The 26,678-nt window shown below is 42.3% G+C and overlaps 3 protein-coding genes and 1 long non-coding RNA gene across 6 annotated transcripts in view; 3 read left to right on the top strand and 1 right to left on the bottom strand.

The window, feature by feature from the left end:
• LOC149350138 (deoxynucleotidyltransferase terminal-interacting protein 1) overlaps positions 1-26,678 on the top strand; it is a 280,102-nt gene that overhangs the window by 48,203 nt on the left and 205,221 nt on the right. The window lies entirely within an intron of this gene.
• LOC149350147 (uncharacterized) lies at positions 1,030-7,681 on the bottom strand. Its single transcript, XR_016290242.1, has 5 exons — positions 6,715-7,681; positions 6,621-6,657; positions 5,419-5,577; positions 4,738-4,832; positions 1,030-4,474 (listed from the first exon to the last, which is right to left on the bottom strand). It is a non-coding gene; the product is annotated as an uncharacterized LOC149350147 (long non-coding RNA).
• LOC149350146 (bolA-like protein 3) lies at positions 8,799-14,655 on the top strand. Of its 3 annotated transcripts, none has more exons than XM_089579103.1 (4): positions 8,799-8,954; positions 9,072-9,186; positions 9,306-9,394; positions 13,675-14,048. In XM_089579103.1, the coding sequence occupies exons 1-4, from the start codon at positions 8,916-8,918 to the stop codon at positions 13,807-13,809; spliced, it is 378 nt and encodes a 125-aa protein (XP_089435229.1). In that variant the 5' UTR covers positions 8,799-8,915; the 3' UTR covers positions 13,810-14,048. The 3 variants fall into 3 exon arrangements, with proteins under 3 accessions (XP_089435229.1, XP_089435230.1, XP_089435228.1); XM_089579104.1 differs by lacking the exon at positions 13,675-14,048 and adding an exon at positions 13,400-13,557; XM_089579102.1 differs by lacking the exon at positions 13,675-14,048 and adding an exon at positions 14,439-14,655 and having other exon boundaries at positions 8,883-8,954.
• On the top strand, positions 20,449-21,102 carry LOC149350145 (uncharacterized). The gene has a single exon (XM_089575510.1). It carries the CDS (start codon positions 20,449-20,451, stop codon positions 21,100-21,102), a length of 654 nt encoding a protein of 217 aa, XP_089431636.1.

Here is a 26,678-nt window from a genome sequence, read left to right as displayed (position 1 = left end):
CTCATAGCCTTAGTCGCTTTGGGACGTTAAACACCATAAACCAACCAAACCTATTACAGATATATGCAATTGATTGCAATTAGAGATTTGTAGCCGGTCGTTAGTAATAGCCATATCAGTTTTTAGAATTTAGAAAGCGCGATTACCCTCGTAACTGTGACTCGACCAAATTTGGCTATTTCGACTAGCTACGTGCACTGGAGGGGTTGCTTTGCCTGCAAGCTTCTCGAAAGCGCATGTATTTTCGCACGATGCAGCCAGATTTTGTCGAGCCACAGCGGAGAGGGTAATCACGTTTTCGAAATTCTAAAAACTGATATGACTATTACTAAAGGCCGGCTGCAAATCTCTAATTGCTTCAGGTGCCTATCGTAATAGTTAAAAAGTTAACTATTAGAACTTAGTTAATCATTTTACTAGTTGACATGATTAGCCTGTTTTTTTGACGTTCGCCAGCACTGGTATTACTATGCCGCAAAAAGCTTCTCTTTACCTCAAAAACTCTATGTTTTAAAAAAATTAGTGATCACCTTCCATGAAATACCTCGTATCCCAGACAACACACCTACATCCTAAGGACGTCTTTGGGAAGTCCGCGGCAGGACTTTACGCACATCCCGCGGATGTCCCGAAAAAATCCTGAAAACATCCGAAGTGAAACGCCGAAAGAAGTCCTTCGGATGTCTGACGAGTACATTTTTGGGACCTTCACAGGACTGCAATAGGATGTTACTATTTTTATTTTTTCCTTGGCCAGGACCCAATATAACCTCGTGTCCTTTTCAAAAGTGTCGAAACTGGTCACGCATGACTGACCAAAATACCAGAAGCAGAAGCAGTGCCTCATAGCCGCAACAGAACCAGCTTCAGCTTCTGGCATTTCGGCCAATTGCATATGGCCGAGAGCGATGCTATAGTAAAAACGACACAAAGTTAGAACACAGGCCTGGATTATGCTGCACAGTGATTTAAAACACAAAGCTTTGGCTAAAATAGTTTTATTCAAATATATGGGGCATGATCAGGCCGAATGCTGATTCACAGCTTAATTTTGTTTTTAATAACAGCACATGAAACAGAACAACTCACATAAAGGAAGCACTAACACAGCTTTAACAGCTCCTCTCAGGCATTTCTCGTTATTGAGAGCAAGGTCATGGATGGTGTGCACGTAGACCTTCCTTCGCAGTGTGTGTAATAGGCTTCATTAATTTTGTTTACCTTGTGTGGTTAGTATTAGCCAAAATTATCACATTTTCAAACTTGAAGCAGTAGGATTCCAATACAATAAGTAGCCAAGCCAACCCCAGATGCACAGTTGCAAAATAGAGAGATGCAAAATAACTATACGGCTAAAACAGCAGGTATATACATATAAGTCATGTAAGGTCTAAACAGGCTTCAGGATGATTATCTTGGTCAGAAAAAAAATATTAATTGCACTGCAAAAAACATTAAAACAAACAGTAGCGGCATACTATAAGGCATAAATATTACATGACTGTCTTACAAATAATGAACGCAACAAAACACAAATATGCCACTCAGTGCCTCACTGGTCATATGGTGCTCGGCTGCTGACCCAAAAGACGCAGGTTCGATCCCAGCCACGGCAGTCCCATTTCGAAGGAGGCGAGAAGTTGAGAGGCCAGTGTACTGTGCGATGTCAGTGCATGCTAGAGGACCCCAGGTAGTCGAAATTATCTGGAGCCCTCCACTATGGCATCCCTTATAGCCTGGGTCGCTTTGGGATGTAAAACGCCAAAAAACCAAACTAAAAACACAAATGCAACTTTTTTTTACTGAAACAACAATACAAGCATACGCAGCAGAGGTGAAAAAATCTCGATCACACTGCACGTAGCATAGATAAAATGAGTCACATTATGTGACTGCAGTAAGGTATAGGAACTATTGTCTTATTTAGAATAATCAATGTTCTTAAAACACAAATGACCCTTTCTTGCTATAACAGTAATACAACCCAACTACACAGAGAGATTAAAATATTAACATAAGCACTATCTGTCAGGATCAAATTTCAGCAAGCATGCAACTAGAGACAAAAGCAGGTATATAGCTGTGCATAAGTAGTAGGTGGCCTTCAAGGCAATTAGCCGACATAAACAACAACAACAAGGCAAGATAAACATTTCAGTCAAGCTGCATGTCGAATGACTAAAATAAGACATGTTGTCTGACTGCTACAAGGTACAGGAACTATGCTTGTCTCACTCAAAACAATAAAGATTATTAAATCACAAATGAGCCTTTTTTTGCTATAACAGCAATACATGCACACAGATCAGAGGTTAAAATATTGACACAAGCACTACCATTCAGACTAACATTTCAGCAAGCACAAGACTAGAAATAAAAAGCACTTATAAGTGTGCATAAGGAGTAGATGGGCTTTAAAGGGTCAGTCTACTGAACTTTATTGACCATATTTTCTTTGCGGCAACCAATAGCTCTTTACTCAAATTACCGTTTAGCCAGCTGTGGTGCCAAGAAGTGCGGTAGAACATTTTAAAATAGAATTTATTGATGTGGGAACACATCTGTATGAGATGGTAGTCTGATCTGGCAACCATCTGGATTTCCGCCGCGCGGCGACAAACATGGCGGCGCCCGTCGAAGCCGGACCTCTCGCTTCGGACTGAATTCTCATTGTTGCTGCCTTTTTCAGTGCGTTCACTGGCCATAAATGGGGCGCCGGTCTTTTACTTCGTCTCATCTCGCCTATAAGGAAACATATAAAAGATAAATTTGCTTTATTTTAATTATTAGAGTGACGATTCTGCCGCTCCTAGGCTTAAGTGGAGAGTCGGTTTGTTTACAGCAACGGTTCCCGTCCTGACAACCAGATGGCGCCACTATAGGCTGAGTTTATTTTTGCGTCTCTGCTAGCATACGCTGAACTAGAAGTGGGAATGTGTCTGCGTTTTGCGTACGTGTAGCTATAAATATTCATGTGATTTACAGAAAAAGCGAGCGGTACACCTTCTAAAGTTTACTAGAACAAAACGTGCGTTTCTCTGACATTGGGGCACACAAACGGTATGTAGTATATTCACTTATGCTTCTACAAAAAAAGACTGCCACCTTCTTGAACAAAATGAACGTTTGGGGTCGCCACCATGCATTTTTACGCGACTTTTAACGCCGAAATAAAATATAAATTCCTGCCTAAACCGGGAGCAGTTCCCTCGTTATTGATGTTATAGGGTGCCAACTACCAGAATATGCCATTATTTATACACTCATCTCAGTGAATAGACTGACCCTTTAAGGCAACTAGCACGGCCAGAAGAAAAAAATCTAGAACACGCTGCATATAGTACGATATTAACATTAACAAGTTATAAGACCACTACAAGCCACAGGAACTATGGTCGTCTCTTACATAGACAATAAAAGTCATTAAAATCCACATATCCTCTCTTTTTTGCTGGAACAGCAATGCAAACGCACTATGGGGGTGAAAAATAACTCTAGTAGTAGCAGTCAGGAACAAATTTACACAAGCATAGTGGGACTAGAGACCAAAACAGCAAGTATAGCTCGATACAAGCAAATTTCAGAAGGGCAACAAAATGCCCAGCTTGGTCAGAGAAAAAAAAATTGTTCATGCACAAAGCATCGCATTTCTAGACACTTAAGTAAACTACAACTGCAAGGTATCAATAAAGTGACACGTTTTCAAGATATTGCTTGGCTTCTTTTCGGTTCTGCTATAGCATCATCGAAAAGAAGAGTCATGTATACATATAAAGCAGAAATCCTGCCACCTGGGCCAATGCTGAAATAGGCTGCCTTGCTGGAAGGAAGACAAAAAAGACCCAATACATATAGACACTTCTTTCAGTTCACCTTTTTTTAAATCACTGACTGCATTTGAAAAAAAAAAAAAAAACTTGCAGCACAATATTCAAATTTCAGCACCTTCACATGGTGTTGGCACCAAATGGTACTTGCGGCAAGGAATTAATCCTTGCACAAGTAAATGTACATACTTCCAGGAGTAAAACCACCACAAACAGACGGCCAAGTAAAGAGAGGTGCGTGAGGACTTAGCAGGCTACGAATACCCAAGTTAACTTAAAGATACATTTCATGATTCTACCTAACTACACAGGCTGATATGCAGAAGTTTTCACAGTATCTATTGAAATAATCTACAGAATTCTGTGCTCTCTCAAAATCAATCACCTCTCAGCACAGTGTCACAGGAAAAATATTAACAGTTTCGAATGAAAAATCCTCAACCCAAGATGTTAATATCAACAAAATATGTAGCACACTAGCAACACACTCACCATTCAGTTTTGCTCAGGAGCACAGCTGTGTTCGCCAGTTTTCTTGCGCATTACTCGTTCAGTTGCATGCTGAAACAATGACATGGCTGCCTTTTCGATTTATTTCAGCGTAGTTTGCTGTGCCCGAGTTGAGGTCTGCTGGTCGGTTAGGCAACCTATATACGAATGAGAGTATACATGTTATGTATTTTTTATTAAAAAAATATATCTCACCTCTAAAAATTTTTGTACCCAAACTTTACTGCATTTCATTAATTTTGAACCAGCAGGCAAAGGGCATGGGCTTGAGTAACAAAGGATGGCATATTTCAACACATCTTATTACCAATTCCATTGCTGGACCATGCCTTTTGTGCAGGCAGTATGAAAACAATCCCAAATGCACACTATGAAAGCTGTAATTCTAGCTTGTTCTAACCTGTGGTAACATTCATGGCACTGCAGCAATGAGTCAATGAACCAGATGACTACGAAAATCCATGTGGCTAGTTGTGAAGTGCGTGAATGTGCAGACTGAAAATAAACAAAGAAAATTTGGCATTTTTTTTTCGAAGCAATATCACTGGTCTTGACGCAATCCTACCAAGACCTACAAATTCAATTATAAACACTTAATGTAGATATTGATTCTGTGATCTGATTTATATTCGAAGTCTTAAAGGGATATAGACACAGTGTTTTGGGGTGTTCATTTTTCTGCTTTTAATGAGACGTAAAAGCCCATTAATCATGGAAATGAGCTTAAATATCTAGTCCACAGTGTGAACAGTTAAACTGTTTTATATGAGTACTTTTGGTCTCTGTCAGGTAAATGACAGTGCTGGAGTCCATTATGGCATCATGTGATGGCATGGTTAGGACTTACCCCATGTTTTGCTAGTGACTCTGCCAACCAGTCCATATACAGATGATTGATGTCAGCATTGGCTAACAGCTCCTCTGTCAATGATTTTTGGCATGTGGAATCAGTGAAATCAGAGAATTTGGAATAGTAAAACCCTTTGTGCCCAGGACCCAGATCGGATCCCTTATTTGAGTTTAAAATTTTATATCTGTGCTCCTTTAAGATTTGAAATAGCTTCCTCCAAATAATACTTACTACACATGATTTTGCATATATTCAGCTCACAGAGCCTGTTCTTCCCTTGGCGCCATACCAGCTGTAGCTAGGAGCCAGTTCAGATGTTAGAATACTTCGCAGAATGCGAGATGTCTTTTCTCTTGCAGTATCTCCATCTTGCACAGTCATGCGATTTCTCTAGATCAAAACAGAATTAGGTTCGAAATCAGACCAAGAAAATAAAATCAGGATTTCTCAAGTTAACAGTGGGGAACTCTATTGCTATAGTCAGTTTTTACCATACTGAAGGCAGCTGGCATGCTGTTGTGAAGTATCTCGATCTAGGTGGTACAATTAAACATGCATATGCCCTCCATTATAAGTCCTCCATATGACACAGGGGCAGATTTGGCCCTTGCCAACAAAAAATTCATATGTAAAAACATGCATGACCTCATTTTTTGGATGCAAAACGCCCAAACAATACATATAGTTCAAATGAAATTGCAATAGTTCTCTTCAACACTATATATATCTATAGGTTACAAACCAATCAAAGAAAATCTGTGCGCATGCAACAGTTATAAACAGAATACAAAATTAAAACAACCCCGCCCCGGCTCAGTGGTTACTGCGCTCGGCTGCTGTCCCGAAAGATGAGGGTTCGATCCACGCCGCGACGGCCGAATTTCGTTGGAGGTGAAATTCTAGAGGCCCGTGTACTGTGCGATGTCAGTGCCCGTTAAAGAACCCCAGGTGGTAGAAATTTCCGAAGCCCTTCACTACGGCCTCCCTCAGAGCCTGAGTTGCTTTGGGACGTCCAACCCGAACAAACCAATAAACCAAATCAATATTAAAACAGGAACTTTAGGCGCACATTCAGTCGAATGTTGAAGGCACGGAACATGCGACGAGCTAGGATCTAGTTGCTCTTGCGGCTTTGCAGCAGCACACGGATCAGACTAATAAGGGTCGTATGCAACACCATCGCCAGCAGCCGACGCTATTAGCTCAATAATCACGACGTGCCTCTCGGCGTGCACGCCTGTAAGCAGTACTCCTCGGCACCATAGCCATTATGCTGTCACCAGATTAATATACTGGCCCCCAGTAAGCTTCTGCTCATGTTGAGCCAGCACCAGTGACACTGAACTTTAATACCGCCGCTAAAATTACTTCAAAAGCTAGAAATCACGCTACACGGCTCACACACCAGGCAAGGACTACCGACTGCCACTTACTTTCACTTGCCGCATGTGCCATCCGTGTTTCACGCCGCTGGAAAAAAATACACTCGTTACGCAACCAACATACAGTAGGAACGTCAATTATTACCTGAAATTTTGTCCAAAAAACGGAAAACGGGCTAATACACGCCTCAAACCACCAAGCTAAGCAAAACTTGAATTGTTTCAGTAGTGCGATGACGATGGTGGTGCCATTGAGCTAATGAGCAAAGAGCCTTTTTATGCAAAATAAAACTGTGATCCTAAATAAAACAAAAAGTAACTGCAAAAAAGGATGTGTGTTATTAATTTTTATGATTACTGCTTTAAGAGCACGAACAGGTGGCCAGTTGTTTTTGCTGTGGTGTCCGTCAGTGGCTGTTATGGGCGGAAGGCGGGAATTACAGTTGGCGTCAAGGTGGTTATAGCGCCGTGTTGTCTGTCTTTCTGTGTCGTCGTCTCTTTGCGCTACGTTTTTTTACCTTTCAAGGTGGTTATGTTGTGAGCTTGGAGGAGAAGATTGTGTAAGCACACCCTCGATAGCTGTAACACTATTTGAGCCAGGTTCACATATGTCGCCCTGCCCTAATTTCGAAGTTTTAAAGTTTAGGGTCTCTGTATTCAGCTAATGGCCCTTTTGGAATTGCTTATTTTCGTCCTGCTTTTAACGTTTTTTTTTTTTTGGCTCTTTCAAAAAATAAGTACTGGGTTATGCATTACTTTGTGACACCTTGCGCTTATACATCGCATGGATTATTGTTTACTTGTTCCGAACAGCTGTATCAAGCCCGCTAGCCAAAGACGTCGGAAAAGGACAGTGGAGCGTGCCACTCGAGCGCTCATGAGAATTGTATGGCCATCTGCACGATTCAGACCCTATGAATATAAACACTTCCTTATAACATCCGGTCTGCGAGTGTTTTCGGCATGATCCCACCGCTGCTTTTATACGGACGTCATGTCCGTATAACGTTCGAGCCGCGACTGTTTCCGGGATAATCCCAGTGCGGACTTCATACGGATGTCCCAGGGACGTCCTATTAGGGATGTGGGACGTGCGTACATTTTTGGGACCTCCTACGGATGTTTGGTGTTGTCTGGGATGCACACACAATCAGTGCGGGAATAGGTTAAAAAAATTACAGCGTCCTCTTAGTTCTTCCCGCACCTGCACGTACTATGAGAACAAAAAAACGCGAACAAGAAATCTACAACAAGAACAGCAAAACAAGAATATAGCAGTTCAAGGAAATAATATCAGCATGCTTGATTATCACTTCGATGGCGCGAAGATCACTGTGTGGAAACGTTAATGGAGCTTTTCTGTATTTTCTCTCTGTCAGTATCATCTTCGTTTTAGCGTCTTCACGTTTCATTTATGCCATTCGCGGTTCACTTGTTGCTGATAGTACGTAGAACATAAATGCGGGTTTACATGTCTGGAATAGGCGGGAGTTGGTGCGGTCAGAGACGTCAGTACTTGCGAACAGTGTCCGTTTTCCTGAGCACGCTGTCGGCCTGAACGCTGTCGGCCTGCGCGCTGTCTCGCCAAAAGAGTTTGTGGAGTGCACAGAACAGCGCTGGACCGCACTGGCGAATTGGGTTCTTCATATAGGAGTACATTGCATAGCTTTTATTGATCGTATGCGGAAATCAAATTATGATCATTGTCGGGCCGATTTGCGAACTATTTAAGGCAGTCTCATAATGAGCAGGCAGCTCTTCTCGATTTTGTGTCACGTCTCGTGTACGCTCGTTACGCGCAGAGCCCTGCACAACTCGCTTCCCCGATTCCGAAACTGCCTCGGCCGCTGCCTCGCAAATCCACCCGTCGACGGTCACAAGCCTCTATGTTGATTCGGCCGATATCTTTGAGCAGCATGTTTCGGACTCACAATGTCGCAATGCAGAACGGTCCTTTTTTTTTTTCAATGCGGGGCACATGTAATGAAAATATGAAAATATCTTTGACCTAAAGTTTTTAAATGAAGTGTTTTTTAATAACAAAAAAATGCCTAAATGATGCTCAAAATTACAAGCATAAGTAAAATCAATGTTTAAAATCTGTTAACAACATTTAGATCTCAACTTCAATAGACATTTAATCCTTAACTTGCAAGTGAGTTAAAAAAAATACAAGGTGGTTGGTGCTGGCTCTGGCTCGCTCTGTTTAAACAGTTTAAACTTAAACATGCATTTATCGTCTGGTAACGCTGTACAGTCGGTGCCATGCCGGCCAAACTATGTCCATGTGTGTAGGCATGTGTTTATGAAACCCTTCTAAAGTCGCACAAATTTACTACCTCTACGATGTCCCGGTTTCTTACCGGCTTCGTGCGGCGCCTACAGGTTGGCTGCTTTCGTACAAGACTTGTTTAAATTAGCCTTCAGTGTTCTAAAAATTCTAAAAAGCTCTTTGAGCAGACTGGCGACGTGATTGTAGCAGAGCTGTTTCGTCTCTTCCAGGTGTTAAGATTTCTGTCAAACGAAGCGCTTGAAACAAGCGGAGAAAAAAGTTTGTCCAGTATTCTCCAGAAAAAGTTTCCGGAGGCGGCGGACATCCAGGTGAAGGATATATCAGGTAATATCTCCACAGTTCCTGAACTCCTGCTTTCGGTTCTCGCGAATAGCGAGTGATCTGTATTATTATGGTGTACTTCCAGCATCATTTTTTTTTTTTTGCGATTTCTTGCCTTCCAGGTGGCTGCGGCGCCATGTATGAAGTATACGTCCAGTCCCCCGTATTTAAGAATCTTTCCAGGGTGCAGCAACATAGATTGGTGAACGAAGTAAGCATCTTGCATTGCCCATTACTGTGTTTCGTTTGTGTACCGTCTTTGCCAGAAGCAGCCAAACAACGAGTGTTGTTTCTTACACGCGAACCGGAGCACTTGTGGCACACCTTAAGCCCGAAATCTAGGTAGCTAGAGTCGTTGTCCTCACATATCGATAACGTTTGGTCTTTAGGGGTGCCGTAACAAGGGCTCCAGTATTCGCGGTCTTCACGTACGGTGTCGCCGCCACGCGGCCGCCTCCGCTATCGCCTTTCGAGGAATGCTTTTAATGCGAAAGCATTATATGTCCCATTAGCACAAAAGCCGGCGTCCACCGTCTGCTGTCTATGGCACGAAATTCGGAAGATGGAACATTTGACGCGACATCGAATTTCATTTCGGTGTCGCGTCATCGTGGTCAACTCTCTGCGCATGACCACTATGCATCGCTTGCACATGTGGATCAAGATTTTCGCCCACTAGCGTCTGGTCTCAGTCACTGGGTATGGCAGCATCGAAAGCATTCGGAGCACTAATCTGTTTATCTACCTTATGCAGTTATACATATAATGCTTCGCATTCCCACACGTAAGCAGTCTTAAGTGTCTCTGCCAAATTTTTATTGCATAATTGTATTCTGGGTTGCGTTTTTGCACACACATGCGAGCGGGTTAATGCAATATCCATGTGTACAGCTGCAACGGAAAAAGAATGACACAAGTGAATCATGACCGGAGCGAAAAAAATCGCGACACGCGGCGCTATTGTGGCCGAGTACACCGATAGCGAGAGTGCCAGGAACATTCCATTTCCTAAAGCGGGGGTGGCCGGCAGAAAGCAGCGCACCTAGATATTCGCCCATCAGAAATGCAACATCTTAAACGAATGCCTGTAGGTGTCTTATCAGCCAAACCATGTGCTAAGGTGGCTAAGCACATATTCTCGTTTTAATTTTTTTTTTGCGCTGGCGTGGCGAGCAACGTTATCTTTATCACCGTTTTCCATTAAAAATGTGCTGGAGATGCACTGTCAAAAGTAATGTGTGGCAGTGCCTGCTTTCGGATGGGCTGCTTTCTGTCGGCCACCCCCACTTTGGAAAGTGGAATGTGCCAGGCACTCTCGCTATCTGCGCACACCATAGAGTTTCTTACTACTACCTAGAGGGAAAGCTGGCGGCGCTGCACTTCAGCCAACATGGACGCTCAAAGCATCATGGGGCGGTGAGCTACTTGTTGCGGCACAGTCGTAGTTTTTCGGGAACACAGAGTGGCAGTACTAAGGCGTTTCATTTCGAAAACGTAGTTCGCATAGAGTTTCTTACTAGAAACTCTATGGTAGTTCGTGTGTGCGCAGACGACTTTCGCGCGAACGCAGTGTGCAAAAGCCATAGTAGTGAAGACGCGACGACACACGACGCCAATAAAAGGTTTTACTCTTCCGAAATGCCATTAAAAAACCTCTTAAAGTATCTAAACAACAAAATTTTTTTTGAAAACATATTTACTTTTAAAAGTGCGCCTGTTAATTACGAAATATTAGTTTTTTTAGTGTTCATCACTTGGCCAATAGGAAAGCTAGTCATGTCTTATTTTAGGCAAACTTTGCTCTTAAATGCTTTTCTGCTCGTTTGTTGCAATGATTAGACAAGATATTGAATGTTCGGACGTTTGTAGCTATCAAACAGCTTTATTTTTTTATTATTTTTTGACCAAAAGTTGCAGTTTCGCAACAAGTAGCTCACCGCCCCATGATGCTTTGAGCGCCCATGGTGGCTGAGGTGGTCACGTGGGGTCTCCATGCAAACTCCCATAGACGGCTTGCCAGCTTTCCCTCTAGGTAATAGTAAGAAACTCTATGGCGCACACGGCTACAAGAGCGCCGCGTCTCGCAATTTTTCCGCTCTGGTCATGAGTCACTTGTGCTAATCTTTTTCCGTTGCAGCTGTACATGTTAAGTGCACAGTATGTTAAGAAAACATAAACGCAATCACATTTTTTGGCTTAACGCAGTGCTTGGACTGCGTGGTTAATGTCAAGCTAACTTGCCCACGTTCCCTTTTGATTCTAAGCTCAAGGAGTAGATAATCAAATTAATTAAAATCTAATTGTGAGCAAGTCAGTTACTCGTCGTGAAAAGATAAAGCAATTTGATAAAATGAGGACAGCAGTGAAACAGACAAAAGCACTAGCAATGTAGCTCCTGTTGTTTGTGTTTCTTCAGTGGTCCGGTTTTTCCCCACTGCTTTAAATATTCAGTGGGATCAAGTTTTGCATTACAAAGCCTGTCAACAAGAATATGACGGTTTGCAGTGCATATTTCTGCTTTGAGAAGTGATCTTGATTGGCATATAAATAACCCTGTCACATGGTCATTTCGAAGGCCCTCGAACTGATAGTCTGTCGACTCAGAGGCCAATTGAGCGCTGCTACACGGGTGACGCTAATGGCCATCACGTCAAGTCTGTTGAATTATTGGAGCACCACGGAACTGTATTGAGATCTTGACGGCCTTCAAGCGATGGCTTTGTGCCCTCTCGGACGCAAAATAACCGCAGTGTCATCTCAGAAAAACATGGTAATTAAAATTTACAACTTATTTTTAAGGAAAAAAAAGGCAGGCTGGGCTACAAAACACTGCAGCAAACATAATACCATTGTTGTCAGTGATGAAAAAACAACCAACACCAGCTTCTTCAAAAGTGCATGAATGCTACTACAACTTGTCCAGGATAACACAGTTAATTTCAAGAGTGATTAATATTACTGTAACAAGTATACACTATTTTTAACCTTTTCAGGTTAAACTCGTAAGCTGATTACTAGCCTTGCTATAGTCGGATACAACTAGTGAAGCTCTGCCCACGTTCAGGACTGCCGCACAGAATTCCTCCACACCGAAAAAGTAGTCCGTTGTTGAAACTTTTCTTGTATACCTAAATAAGAAGCTTATCACATAAAAAAAAATGATAAGCTCAATAGTTTTGATACCTGGCTTGTTTAAGATAGTCAAACATTAAAAAGCTGACTTCATTTACTGTTACGATCGGCCAGCAGACAATACAGGATGCCGCGATCCGTGGCCTAGTTTTAGCAACTGATTTTTTTTTTTTTAAGGTGTATCATACTATAGCATGCTTGAAAAATTATTGGTAGCGACGGTGGTGCCACAACATCTTGGCGTGAAATGATGGAAACTCGACGGTGATCGAGTTTACCATGTAGCAGTGGCACGGATCCTTGTAGTTTCAATAGCGATTGAGAATCTCGAAGACTCCCTACTCCATAGTCTTTGAAAGTGCCTGTGTGACAGAGGTATTACGTTGTGGACCACCTTTGAGGGCGACATTTTTGAGCAGTGACTACTTGACAGTAGTGGCACTTTTTGAGAAATTAAAGAACTATAGACACCTCAATGTAGTTGCTTGTTTTCTTCTCTATAATGATGCTTAAGACATTAGAATACACGAATGGCCATGTAGTATTCACTTATGACTGCTAAATAATTTATAATTAAATTTCTTCTTGATGCTGTTTTTATTTCAGTTTGAACAACCGAACGATGGCTGTGACATGTAAGAAATGTTGAGGTCACGTAAAAATGAAGAGAACTGCTATATATATAATCACTGATTCATTTGTTGTCATTCCAGCTCTTGAAGCAGGCTGACTTAAACGTTGTTGGGAATTAAAACTACTTATCAGTGATTACACTGCAGTTTTTTTCATGACCTAAACAGTTCTTACACGTCCCAGCCATTGTTTGGTTGTTGAAATTGAAACGGAAACAGCATCTAGAAGAAATTGAATCATAAATTATTGCAAGGTCATAGGGGAATACCCCAAGATGATCCTTGTATACTAATCTCTAACACATCATTTGAAAGAAGGAAACACGGGAGCAAAAATTTGGTGTCTGTACTCAATTAAAGATGTGTACCCTGCGCTTTTCAGTGTGTAAAATGCTCGCAATCGGTAGTCGCTAAATGCATGCTAAAGTCGGAGTATTTACGCAACTTTACAGAGGTTTGGAGCTGCATCCACAGCTGGTACTGGTACCCGGTAGAATTCCTGGCATAGAAGAAGTAGTAGCTATGGTGTTTCTTTAAATCTGGACCTGGAGCTACTTGGCTGGTCAAGAGATCACTGCAGAAAAATGGTTTTTTTTTAGGCGTGTTTACAGTCTACATCAGTAAAAATTTTTGCCTATTGGTGATGTCTAAAAAGAAATAAGCCAGGCTGTAATGCATTCTGCAAACGGTCATTGCTGCTTTCTATTCTTGCTTTGTTGTTGACCAGGCAGTCAGATGTGACAATGAAGGTGCTGTGGTAGAAGACTGGTCTACATTGGCTGCGAGCTCGGCATATTTGTACCACGCGTGTGAACGCACGCTACAACATCTTGCAGCATCTTGCAGATGCTGGAGTCCATAATTACCAGTAAATTGGATAAAAGCTGAAAATTTGCTTGGTATCCATGTTTGCTCTCTGCGCATGTGTTCAGCATTTCCCAGAAACCCCATCCTTCCTGGTGCAATTAGGGCTGCCTTTTTCTGTGTCACTTCTGCAGGTCCGCTCCATCAGCAGCAGAGTGTTTTGCATACCAGACCCACATGTCACTCAATTTATATCGCACCTGCCATGCATGCCTGCACTCGGAGGGCTTCTACCGTGACAGATGATACTGAGCATATTTTCACAGCACATAACATGGCCTGCATTGGGAGCTTCTTTGCCTAAGAGAGCACACTCGCACAAATGAATTAAAGCAGCTTCTCGGAACACAGCCCAGCAGAGCACAATGCTAGCACACCTGTGGAATCATCTTTTGGATTGCTGTATTGGATTTCCAGTGGCGCCCCCTATAGCCCGTGAAAGTTGTGAATACGGCTGAGGAGCAAACCACATTGCCTGGTTACTTTAGGCAAAGATGGTGCACAGAGAAATATCATTTTAGGTTTCACATATGTTGACCAAGTTGTGCTAGCATATCGTTTTAGCAGTATTCTTGATTAACACATAGTTTTAGTAGTGTTTCTCATTTGATGCGATGCTTTTTACAGGCCTTGAAAGCAGAGATACAAGATATGCACGGGATCAGAATCACAACAGCTCTTCCGGGCAACCAGTAGCGGTGTCCCTTAGCTTATCAACTTTGTACATTATGAGAGTAGCTTTCTGTTGGTTGGAAAATGCTGTATACTTAGGTGTGTTTAGCATGCATGGTCAGCTGTACCCTACACAGTTCAAGTAATAAATGACATGACTACCCTGCTCTTATATACTAAATGGGTTTTCACTTGAGAGCCATACTTTGTACACATCAATACTTCACCTCTAATAAACATGGATACTTTGCACAGAATGCTGAAAGCAGTCTACAGAAAGTACTTTTTTCCTTGTAGTACTGAAGACGCTCATTCCATCGAATGCTCATTGTTTGCCTCTCAAAATTCAACACAGACAACCTCCACATCTGATGTGTTTTCTTTGTTATATTTTAGGTGTCTAGTGTGCCTTTCGCTGAGCAGTTATGATCTGTGTGTGATGCTTACTAGGCCTGTAAAGATTATTATGATGCCCTGACACAAGTATAAGACATAGCAAATGAGCTTGGTTCCTGGTCTCTGCTATATCCGAATGCAACTCAAAAATGAATCTTCGAGTGCCCCTCATAAGAAGCCCTCCGGCCAATGGTGGCGACAAATTCTTGTGACGGTTAATCGCCATGGATCTGTTAGCTTGAGATCGCTGGGGCTGGCAGGTGCAAGTGGATTAAGCACGATGTTGTGAAAATAGGCCATGCTCTTGGCTGGAGGGCCTCCTTTGAGAGGCATCTGCTACTTCGTTCTTGAGTTGTCAAGCTATAATGAATGGCCGTGTGCAACACGGATATTTTGTAGTTCTGTGCATGTTATAGTACAGTATCTCATAGTCGTTGCAAACTATGGCAGCTAAAATTGAAAGAGGAGTTGCAGGCCCTCATTGCTTATACCATAGCACAAAGTAAGGATAGCGTAGAACAGATGTATATAACGGCAGTTTCACAAACTTGTAATTCTTAAGCTAGCACATGCAAGCTGAGACTAGGCTTCAGGAGGTAACTAGTAATGAGGTCCATGGTTAAAATGAACTGCTAGGTATCTTTAAATCTAAGTAAATTGACAGGAAAAGAAGGGAATATTAGACTTCCAACACTAGCTGTTTAAAATTCATTCATTCATTCATTTATTGATACTGTCAGCCTTTCTCAGGCTATTACAGGAGTGGAAAACCTAATAAATTCACATTCAAAACAAGGTACATTTCACAACTGCGATATCGACACAAAAAACAAAGGAAAAATCAAACAGTAGATAAGAATAACGCAAGCAAGTGCTGAGGCAAAACTATTACATTGGTGTACTACGGTCCAGGTAAGATTTTAGGCATTCTAGAAAGGCGTCGAGGGAGTTAATATTTACAATGGACTCTGGCAGCATGTTCCATTCTATTGTAATTGTTCCATTCTATTGTAAATATATTGTAATTTATGCTATGTGAAGCAGCAGCTGATTAATTTGCATTTAGTTTGTATTCACTTGTGCATCTGATAATTTTCATATACTGCTAGCTCTCACCTGGGTCCATGCTAAGTGGTTACAACGTATGCAAAAAAAATGTAATCAAACAGTGAACTGAGCAGATTTAAAGAAAAAGCGTATACAGTCGTGTCCTGTTAAGACAACCCCCATTAATATGGAGGGCTCTAATTATGGACAGTTTTTCTGGCGACCAAACTTTTTCAATGTATTTATGCCTCATTAATATGGAAACTTGCTGTCCGGACAATGGACTGAGTGAAAATGCACGTATCCCATTGGGAGCCATGTATTTTCATCTCGTTAATATGGACAACGATGAGAACTAAATCCCGAGTGTCCCTATTATATGCTCCGTCCCTTATAATTTGAGTGCAGGACACCAGTGAAAAACAGTGCATATGTGCAAATTCCTTAATAATGGACTTTTTGTGTGTGCATGGTTTCGTGCCTTACAGCAGCAAGGTGACTGGTTGACATGCCTTTTGCCACATTGCATGATTGTCTGAGAAAAAAAACTTATCTGTGTACTCCATTGAAAACCACATCCAGAAGCTCACACCCGAGTGAATACAGAGTTCTTGGGATGTGAACAGTCATAGTAGGAGATACTACATTACACCAAGAGGTACTATCGTGCACCTTATGGACCACTAGGTGCTTTATATATGCTTCAACCTACACCGCATGATTTTCAAGATAATGGCAACCTGAATAATGCACCTTGAGCTGCTAAGATTGGCTGATTTCGACTTCACTGCCGGCCAATATGCACAGAAGCCGTCTGTAATCAAATTTTTTTCTCCAAAATATTTTTGCTTTTTTCATGATTCGTTATTACAGGCGGCTTACTTTACAGACACTTTTCCTCAGGAACCAAAGTGTCTATACAAACAAGACACTGCTGTAAACATGTTCTGGGTGGGTATAATGTAAGGGGTTCTTTTTTATTCCACTTTTTTTTTCTTGCTCTTCCGATTGGCTCAAGAGACTGTACTCCCCTGCTATTGCTGGGCTTGAGCCATTGACTTGGAAGGAGCGTGGCGGTGCCTTGAGCCAATCAGAAAAGCACCCCCCCCCCCCTCAAAAGAAAAAGACAAGATGATTATGAAACCTGATGCGAGAAAGCTGTAGCAGTTGAATTTAATGTCATTGATTACTTTGATGCTCTAAGCTGAGGCTTCATACACATGACAGAATTTTTCTGGAAGCCAAAGGTGGGTGGTGGCACCTCTGGAGTGTGGAAGTCCGGCGGGGAGCTGAGTGGCAAGAGACCCTTAGCTATCTATAAGGGTTGGGTATGGGTTTGGTGGGATATGCTTTTGAAGGGTAGCTGGCTTTCCCATTACATCTTTGAATTCGATGTTGCTGTCGCTTTTTGTTCTGCGTAGGGTGGAGGCCTTGTGGAGGTACGGGGTGGGTGGTGCTTATGGAGGGTCTAGAGTATCTAAATGCCATCTATGTTTCACGCCATTTATCTAAACATCTATCGCCTTGAGCCTCACACGGACGACATCACTCTGTGGTCGTCGGGTGGCAGTGTTGGACAGATAGGACGCCCTACAGGAGGCAGCGTCTTGGTACATAAGTATGCCGTGGAAGAGTGTGGCCTTAGGTGCGCACGCACGAAATCAGAGCTCCTTCACATCACGGGGGACAAAATATCGGCAAGAAAAATTTAAATATACATAGATGGAACTCAGGTCCTGGAGGTAGAAACCATCCGCGTGTTAGGGCTTCAAATCAACAACAAAGGTAACGATGCCGTAGCGATTAACAAACTTAAGTCCACGTTCGAGCAGATCAGTAGGATGATTGGCACGGTATCTGGCAAGCACAGTGGATTCTTGGAAAAGGAAACGTTACGCCTGGTGCAGGCTTTCGTCGTTAACAGAATAACATATATGCAGTGACATACCTTAAACTGTGGCAGAGCGACAAGAAGAAATTAGACGTAATAGTTAGAGCGGCCATCAAGAAGGCGCTAGGACTCCCCTCCAAGGCGTCCACTGATCGCCTTCTCTACCTAGGAATGCATAACACGATGGAAGAGCTACTCGAAGCTCACCAAACTACGGCTATCAACGACAAAAGTTGGTAGACGAGTCCTGATCTGCACATAGTGCTGCCACCCACAACAAAGGATAGAGCGGACATTCCCAAGGCCTGGAGAGATAAACTATTAGTTACATCAGTTCCAAAAAACATGCATCCCGAACGTAGTTAAGGTAGGAGAGAAACTAGAGCTATAGAGCAGTGCTACGGCAGCAAAAATGGCACGTATTATGTAGACGCGGCGCCACGCACAGAATTTCAACATGCCTGTCGAAATTATATAAAGGGAAGAATAGCACCGCTTGCCAGCAGAATTTTAGCAAATGCGCAGCATAGCTTAATCCAGAGAACAAAACAGTCGGTATGGGTGCCCAGACACCAGGAAATAGAATTAGGGAACGATGCTGCGGACACAGCCACCCGAGCATCTTTGCCCCGGAGTTCCACTGAATTCCCATACTCTGTCGGTACTCCTATATCGAATACGCTTACGACTTATGCGGACATCACAGCATATCTGCGCCTTAGTAGGCACACTTTCCCAGAGCACGCCAAAGGCCTGGATAGAGCTGATGAACGATACCTCAGAAGGCTGCAAACGGGGCCATTTCTAAGCCCCACGATTTTAAAACACATAAACCTGACTTTTTCGGGGTACTGTAAGTTTTGTGACACTTGGGCAGACGCATATATCATATGGTATGGGCCTGTCAGAAAAATCCGGGATTAAAGAGAATAGATCAGCCAACAAGAGAAAGCGCGAAGGGGGGGGGGGAGGGGGGGTACCCTGTCCGCCTGCTTGGACCTGGAGTTCCAGAGGGCTCTGGTTCAAAGAGCGCGGGCACCGCCAATGGTGTCCCGGGATCAGGACTACCACCCAGGCAAGGGAGCGGTGAAACCCTCCACTCTTCCCTAAAACCCACCCCCAGTGCATCCAATAAAGTTTTTGCCAGCACCACTACAAAACAACGTAGTGATTGAGCGAGTTGATGTGCTCTGCTCAGAAGGTATTTAGAGCCCCTTTTGAGGCGGAGCTTAAGTGTTTCGTCCATTTTTTTTTTCTGCCGAGCGTGGTAGAGAGACAATCAATCAAATCACTGACTCGGGAGGAGCTATACCGGGTGTTTTTTTTTAGAAGGTCCAAAATTTTTAAAGAAAGGTAAATTCCTTTAGATTTATTTTACCCCTGGGGCTATACTGAGGGCTACGGCGGACGCCAGGTAAGAGAACTACTTTAATTAGTTCGCTGATTAACTGAATACGTTAAATAACTTTTATAATTTTTATTTTAGGGGATATGTTGTTTGGAAGACGAATTTTAGATCGTCTTCCAAACAGTCAAGCCAAGAAAAAAAATTTTCATGAAAAAATGTTTTGCGCGCGTTACGAAGCGAGAAAAAGTCACCCTGGTAGGCAGCTTCAAACTATAACAGAGCGTCTGTGAGCGCCTGTGACGTAGTTCGCTCCGCCCTGCGCTTTGTGCCAGTGCGTTTTTGTTCCAACGCCGCATTCCGTGAGGCCGTGGAGCGAAGCGAGATAAGCAGCGATAGCGCAGGCCGCCCGTCCGGCACGCGTGACGCAAAGCGGAGGGCGAAGCGAACTACGTCAGAGGCGCTCACCGCCGCTGAGTTACGGTGTGAAGATGCCTACCAGGGTGACTTTTTCTCGCCTCATAACGTGCATCAAAAATTTATTAAAATTGTTTTTTCTCAGCTGGATTGTTTGGAGGACGATCTCCAATTCTGCGAATACAACATACCCCCTAAAATAAAATTAGAAAAGTTTATTAACATATTTAGTTAATCAGCGAACTAATCAGCGAACTAAGCCCTGACCATTCTGTACTCCTCACGCAGGTCCGTTTCATCTTTCAAGAAGCCGTCCACTGCAGCACGCACGTGTGACGATCACAGTGACACAGCATCAAGAAAAGACATCTTTCACCGATAACCAAATCAGCCGACAGCGCCACCGACGTTCAACGTGCCCTCCCGCCCCCCAGAACGACTACTACATAAGGATCGACACCGCACAAGATCGACCATTTGGCAGCCGGGGTTGCGGCAGTGAACAAGCCCTGACCATTCTGTACTCCTCACGCAGGTCCGTTTCATCTTTCAAGAAGCCGTCCACTGCAGCACGCACGTGTGACGATCACAGTGACACAGCATCAAGAAAAGACATCTTTCACCGATAACCAAATCAGCCGACAGCGCCACCGACGTTCAACGTGCCCTCCCGCCCCCCAGAACGACTACTACATAAGGATCGACACCGCACAAGATCGACCATTTGGCAGCCGGGGTTGCGGCAGTGAACAAGCCCTGACCATTCTGTACTCCTCACGCAGGTTAGTTAGTTTCATTGATTTCCACGTGTACTTTTTTTTTTTTTTGCCGCAACCACTGCTGCCCATACCAGTCCTTTCTCTGTCACAATGCCCACCAATGCAGAATTGGCAAAAGATGTTGAAGAGCTGAAAAAAGAAGTGTCCGAATTGCGAGACAGCCTTGCTATGTTCAATGAACTCTACGAGGCAATGAAAATCAAGCAAGCTGACTTGACAAAAGAGAATAAGGAACTTGCTCGTTGCAATAAGCAGTTATCACAGCGATTGTCTGAACAGGAGCAATATTCCAGGATAAATAACGTTGAGGTTAAGGGAGTTCCTTCGACTCAGGGTGAGAGCTGCGTCGCAATTCTGGAAGAAATTGGCTCGAAAATAGGTTGTTCAGTTTCTAGCACTGACATTGAAGTTGCGCATCGAGTTCCTGCGAAAACCGACACCAACATCATAGCACGATTTTTTTCCCGCGTCAAGAAGGCAGAATTTATTTCCAAAGCAAGAAAAGCACGCATCTCCATGAGCTCCATCGGATTTAAGGTCCATGCTGACAATGACAAGCCCATCTACGTGAACGATCACCTAACCCCAGAGAACAAACGTCTTCTTGGCAAAGCACTGGCTCTGAAAAAAGAAAAAAACTGGGAGTTTGTGTGGGTAGACAATGGCCGTATCAAGGCAAGGGAGACCAAGGATAGCGACGTCTACCGTATCTCTGGAGTTGATGATCTTTCAGTCTTCACGTAAAAGGAGCACCACATATCAATAATCATCATGCACTTCTCACTAGACCACTTTAAAAGCCTCCTCCTTAATTCAGCTGATACCCATAAGTCTATTATTCATTTTAATTCTCGCAGTTTACCAAGGCATTACGATGACTTAGTAAACTTTTTAACGCTCGTTGATCACGCCTTTTCAATCATTTGTCTTTCTGAGACATGGCTGTCATCCGACGATGATAGGCTGTTTGCTCTTCCTGGCTATCACAATGAATACTATCACAGGTCAGCTGATCGACACGGAGGATCTGCTATCTTTATTTCTAACGCTATATCCTACAAACGCCGTCACGACATCGCGTTTCAAACAGAAAAGTGCGAATCAGTATGGTTAGAATTTGACAAAGCAATTTTTGCTTCACACAGAAACACTGTCATTGGTAGTATCTATCGCTCACCATCCGCGTCTTACGAGCACTTTTGCCACGAACTAGAAGTCATCCTCCAAATTCTAAATCGTGAAAACAAGAACATTGTAATCGTAGGTGACATTAATATTGACATAACTGACATTTCTGACAGCTCTTGTTCTGTATACACAAACTGCTTTCTCGGCCATGGTTTGGAGTCATTACTGGCGTCACCAACGCGCATTGCTCATCGAGGCTCTAGCACCCTCATTGATCATATATTATCTAATGTCATTACGCCTCAAATCGCAGGAGTCATCAACTTTGATATCACGGACCATTATCCCACTTTACTGTTAATTGAATGCCCTAATAACACGCCCCCCAGAAAACGCTATAAGCAAACATTTGATAGAAACCGGTTTGTTGCGATAGTGGCTGAGACTAACTGGGATAGCATACTACAAGAAACATGCGCCAATAAAGCGTTCAGTAAATTTTCTGCGAAGCTCAAAGAAATAATTAGCTCATGCACATCGGTAACTCCCATCACTCATTGGTACTCAGTTCCCCGGAATCCATGGATAACCAAAAGCCTTCTAAGCTGTATAAATAAAAAAAATAACCTTCTCAAAAAGGTTAGAAAGCAGCCATTTAACGTGCGCCTAAAACAGCGCTATCAAAAATACTCAGATACTCTCTCCGCAGCACTTAAACGCTCCAAACAAGATTACTACCAAAATGAAATACTTAGAAATGGAAATGACACTCGTAAGAATTGGGTAACAATTAAGGAATTTCTGAATATAGCTGAAAACAAAACGAGCATAACGAAAGTCTCTGACGGTGAGTGTACTTTAACTGATCAAACTGACATTGCTAATGCATTTAATTCCTTCTTCTCGCGCCGCGGTTCCCCGCCTCCAAGTAGTTACTGTGGCCCTCGTCGATGCCCTCACTCTTTTTACTTGCGCCCTACTTCACCAGACGAAGTCTTCCAAATAATTTCTAGCCTAAAAAATACCGCTCCTGGGATCGATGAAATTCCTTCTTTCAAAGTAAAGCTGGTGGGTCGTGAGCTGTCTAATGTTCTTAGTCACATTATTAATTTAGTATTTAGGACTGGTGTTTTTCCAACTGAACTTAAAAAAGGTAAGGTGACGCCGATATTCAAGAAAGGCGACAAAGAATGCCTAAGTAACTACCGTCCAATAACTATATTGCCTTTCTTTAGTAAAATAATAGAAAAGTTAATTGTTAATCGCATAATGAACTACCTCATTAAATTCCAGCTGTTAGCAGATCAGCAATTTGGATTCCGGCCTAATTACTCCACAGAACTAGCTTTAATCGAATTCACAGACAGTATTAAGCAATATATTGATAATGGGTTGTTTGCCGGTGCTGTTTTCTTAGATTTCACCAAAGCATTTGACACAATTAACCACACTATACTGTACACTAAATTAGAATCTCTAGGCATCTGTGGGCCTGCTCTAGCTCTTTTACGCAGTTATCTCACTAACCGTATACAAGTTGTTCAGCTACAAGAAACATTGTCTTCCCCTTTAACTATTAATTTAGGAGTGCCACAAGGTTCCATTTTAGGTCCGCTTCTTTTTCTCATTTTCATCAATGACTTACCTTTGTCTTTAATTAACACAAGATGTATACTTTACGCGGATGATACGACATTATTCACTCAGGATAGCAATTTCACAAGCCTAATAAACAAATTAAACATGGACTTACAGAATATTGTTTTATGGTGTGAAAATAACTTACTACAACTTAATCCTACAAAAACCACTTTCATGATATTCCGCTCTCATCAAAAGCATGTCATCCCGAGCCCAGCCGTTTATCTGGGACATCATATTATCACTGCCTCCGAATCCGTTACATTTCTCGGCATCACGCTTGACTGTCATCTAAAATTTCATCTACACACCAAATCTATCAGTAAAAAAATTTCATTTGGAATAAGGGTGTTAATAAAAACTAGACTTTTCTTTCAACGCCATGTTCTCTTATCCCTGTACTATGCTTTCATTAACAGTCACCTTAATTATTGCCTATCATCATGGGGTAATACCTATTCATGCCATATGTCATGTATTTCTCATCTTCAAAATCAAGCGCTTCGAATTCTATCTTTCAGCCCATACACAGCCACTGCTTCACCTCTTTACTCTGACCTAAACATTCTGCCATTGAAATGCCTCCTTAATCTTAGGTTAGGTCTTCTAATCTACCGCGCTCGCAATAATAACAACCAACTTCTCTGTTTTTCCGTATCTTTCCTTTCTAATTGCAATAACACTAGATTCTCTGAACAAAATAATATGCTTCTACCAAAAGTGAACACAAATTATGGAAAACAAACTGCTTTTTTCTCCGCCATCAAAACCTGGAATTCATTACCACTAGCAATCAAATCCGCACGTTCGCAGCCCGCTTTCTACACTTTACTAAAAAAACATCTCCTATCAACCCATTCAGCTTCATACCATGCTTAAGGTTGCCTTCATCTTATTTTATGTTCCCCACTCTGACAGCAAACGGTCATATTGTTAATCTTCTGGAACCTCTTTTTTTTTCTTTTTTTTTTCTTTCTCCGCCTGTGTATTATATCTGCATTTATTCAATGCCCATTGTTATCTTATGTCTTTTTGTGTTCTTTCTATTGCTCTTATGTTTTGCTATTTTATGCCTTTTTTGTTAAATTATGCCCGCTAACTATTGTATAACTTATTCATTGCCGCAAATTACACTAATAGATTTTAACTTGATTGTATACTTTTATAGCTCCTCTGCCAAACTTATGCACTTTCCTTATGTATTCCTGATGGGAGGTCCCCCAGACAGTTTTCACTTTGGGACCTCCTACTGTACTAACTTTTTTATGAAACTCACAACTCATTTGTATTTCGTTTTAATAAACCTTCAAACCTTCAAAAAAGCAGTTTCCCTCTTGCCTGGTGCCCGCCGTAGCCTCCAGTATAGCCCAAGTGCTAAAATAAGTCTAAAGCAATTTACCTTTTTTTTAAATTTTGGACCTTCTAAAAAAAAAAACCCCGGTATAGCTGACAGGCCACTGTAAGGCTGATACCGCCTGTACAATATATGTCGATTTTTCGAAGGCATTTTACCACCTTAATCACATGTTACTACTGAAAAATCAAGCTTCAAGTAGTATATGGTTTTCGAGGAATATCTTTGATGCTTTTGAGTAGCTATACCTTAGGAATCGACAATAATATGTTGAATTAAACGGCCAACAATCAATTGTTAATCCTATAGAACTTTTCCGGAGTGCCGCAAGGCAGCATTTTGGGCCCTTTTCATTTGAACATATACGTGAATGACATAACAGAAAAATACAGCAAAACAAAACTGGTTATATATGCAGACAACATCACTTTACTTTTTGCCGCCTCATGCGCTTCCAACGTGATTATCAAATAAAATTTAACACTTAGGCAACTTGAAAAGTGGACAAATATACAATGCCCTTAAAATTAGCACTTCGAAAACAAAAGCCATTACCGTCCAAAAAAACAAGGATGTGCACATTAACGATGATATTATGCTTAATAATTTTAAAGTAGAAATAGTGAATTTCTTTAAAGTACTAGGCGTACTTTTCAATGAGAAAATGACATGGGATATGATCACACAAATTACGTTGGATCGACACAAACACAGGCTCCCTATAGAAGTGAAATACTGCTCCATAATTCATTGTTCTGTTCACACCTAAATTATTGTCACTTGGTATGGAGAAAAGCATCATTCGCAAACCTGTGGAAATTACACATCAACAGAAAAGAATGCTGAGAATAATATACAATGTAGAGTATGACCATCCATCTAGACCAAGTTTTTGAGAAAGACAACATATAATGCCAACTCATGATATGTACACATACCTTAATTTCTAAATATATAACCGAGCTGAATAACAATATCTCGTTCATTGCACAACTACAGCTTCACTACGTACGCAGAAGGAACAACCCGTGCATAACAAGTAATACCAATATTTGGCACATATGCACTTATTCAGAACAGGTTACGGACAACGTATGCTTAGACACTCTTCCACACATCCTCAACCTCTGACACAGTCATAATTCAATCCTTGAGCGCACACGACAAAAATATTTCAGCCATTTTGTCTCAGTTATACATGAGCGGGTATATCGAACTGTGTGAAATGTGTATCAATTTTTCATATATATCGTTTTTTTGGTACGAAGATGTATATTTGTGTAAAAATTGGTGGTTTTTCTGCACTGTTATTTTCTTTCAATGTCCTGCTGCTGAACGTTTGCTGACATGCTTATGCTGTTTGCCTTTTTTATTTCGATGTATCATGTATTTTTGTTTCGGGGCGGGGGGGGGGGGGGGGGGGGCGAGAGCTTGTCAAGCGCGAATTCTAGCTTTTTCTCTCTGCCTCCCGCAGCCTTGTGAGGGAAAATAAAGGCATTCTCATTACACTAACACCGCGCTCTCCCTCTGTGAGAGTGCGGTGTAAGACTTCAGTCGAAACTTGCAGGTGGCCCCGTAGACGTACGCTGTGCAGATGCTCAAGAACCGAAGATATTGGTTCTGCTACAGGCAGCGATCGTTTTTAGCGTAGGTCTGAGATGTCGAGGCGGCAATGAATGTCATCATAAAACCATGGCGGTTCCTGCTGACGCCTGTGTCGCGTGAAAAGCCAACCCACTGCGCTTACAGTATGAAGGGCTGCAAAGAAGTGGCTTTGCGTCCTAGCTCGTAGTCGATAAAGCAGGATCTAATTAACCTGGCCAGGTCTCTCCAAGGCGAACTAGAAACCAAGGCGAACTAATTGTAGAAGCGGTATCTTGGAAGCCTGCAGACGTAATGGAAGGCAACGGGCTTCTTCTAAGACCTTACCTGGCGTGGGACTCCCAGTTCAGTCTTCAGACCTTTCCTGTGGGCTCAAGGCGGCTCTACTGGCTGTGTGATGGCGACATAACAGGTCAGAGGATCCATGACTATGCCAAGGCCTTTCTGAGACGTAGAACAGCAACAATCGGCATGGGTGACCTGAGGTCAGACATCATCAAAATGTCTAACAAGGGCCTACCTCGGGGCGCGGTGATATTCCCGATACTCTTCAATATCACCATGTCCGGACTTCTGGAACGGCTTGATAGAATCC

Source organism: Amblyomma mixtum, chromosome 3 (assembly GCF_055824585.1).
Source record: "Amblyomma mixtum isolate Tamu chromosome 3, ASM5582458v1, whole genome shotgun sequence".
In the NCBI taxonomy this organism is placed as follows: domain Eukaryota; kingdom Metazoa; phylum Arthropoda; class Arachnida; order Ixodida; family Ixodidae; genus Amblyomma; species Amblyomma mixtum.
Note: the sequence above shows the minus strand (reverse complement) of the source record. Positions and strands in the feature narration are given on the sequence as shown.

Coding starts and splice junctions, on each gene's coding strand:
- LOC149350145 (XM_089575510.1), top strand. CDS start 20,449: ATGCCCACCAATGCAGAATTGGCAAAAGATGTTGAAGAGCTGAAAAAA.
- LOC149350146 (XM_089579103.1), top strand. CDS start 8,916: ATGTCCCGGTTTCTTACCGGCTTCGTGCGGCGCCTACAG. Junction 8,955..9,071: donor GCTTCGTGCGGCGCCTACAG/GTTGGCTGCTTT, acceptor CGTCTCTTCCAG/GTGTTAAGATTTCTGTCAAA. Junction 9,187..9,305: donor CCAGGTGAAGGATATATCAG/GTAATATCTCCA, acceptor CTTGCCTTCCAG/GTGGCTGCGGCGCCATGTAT.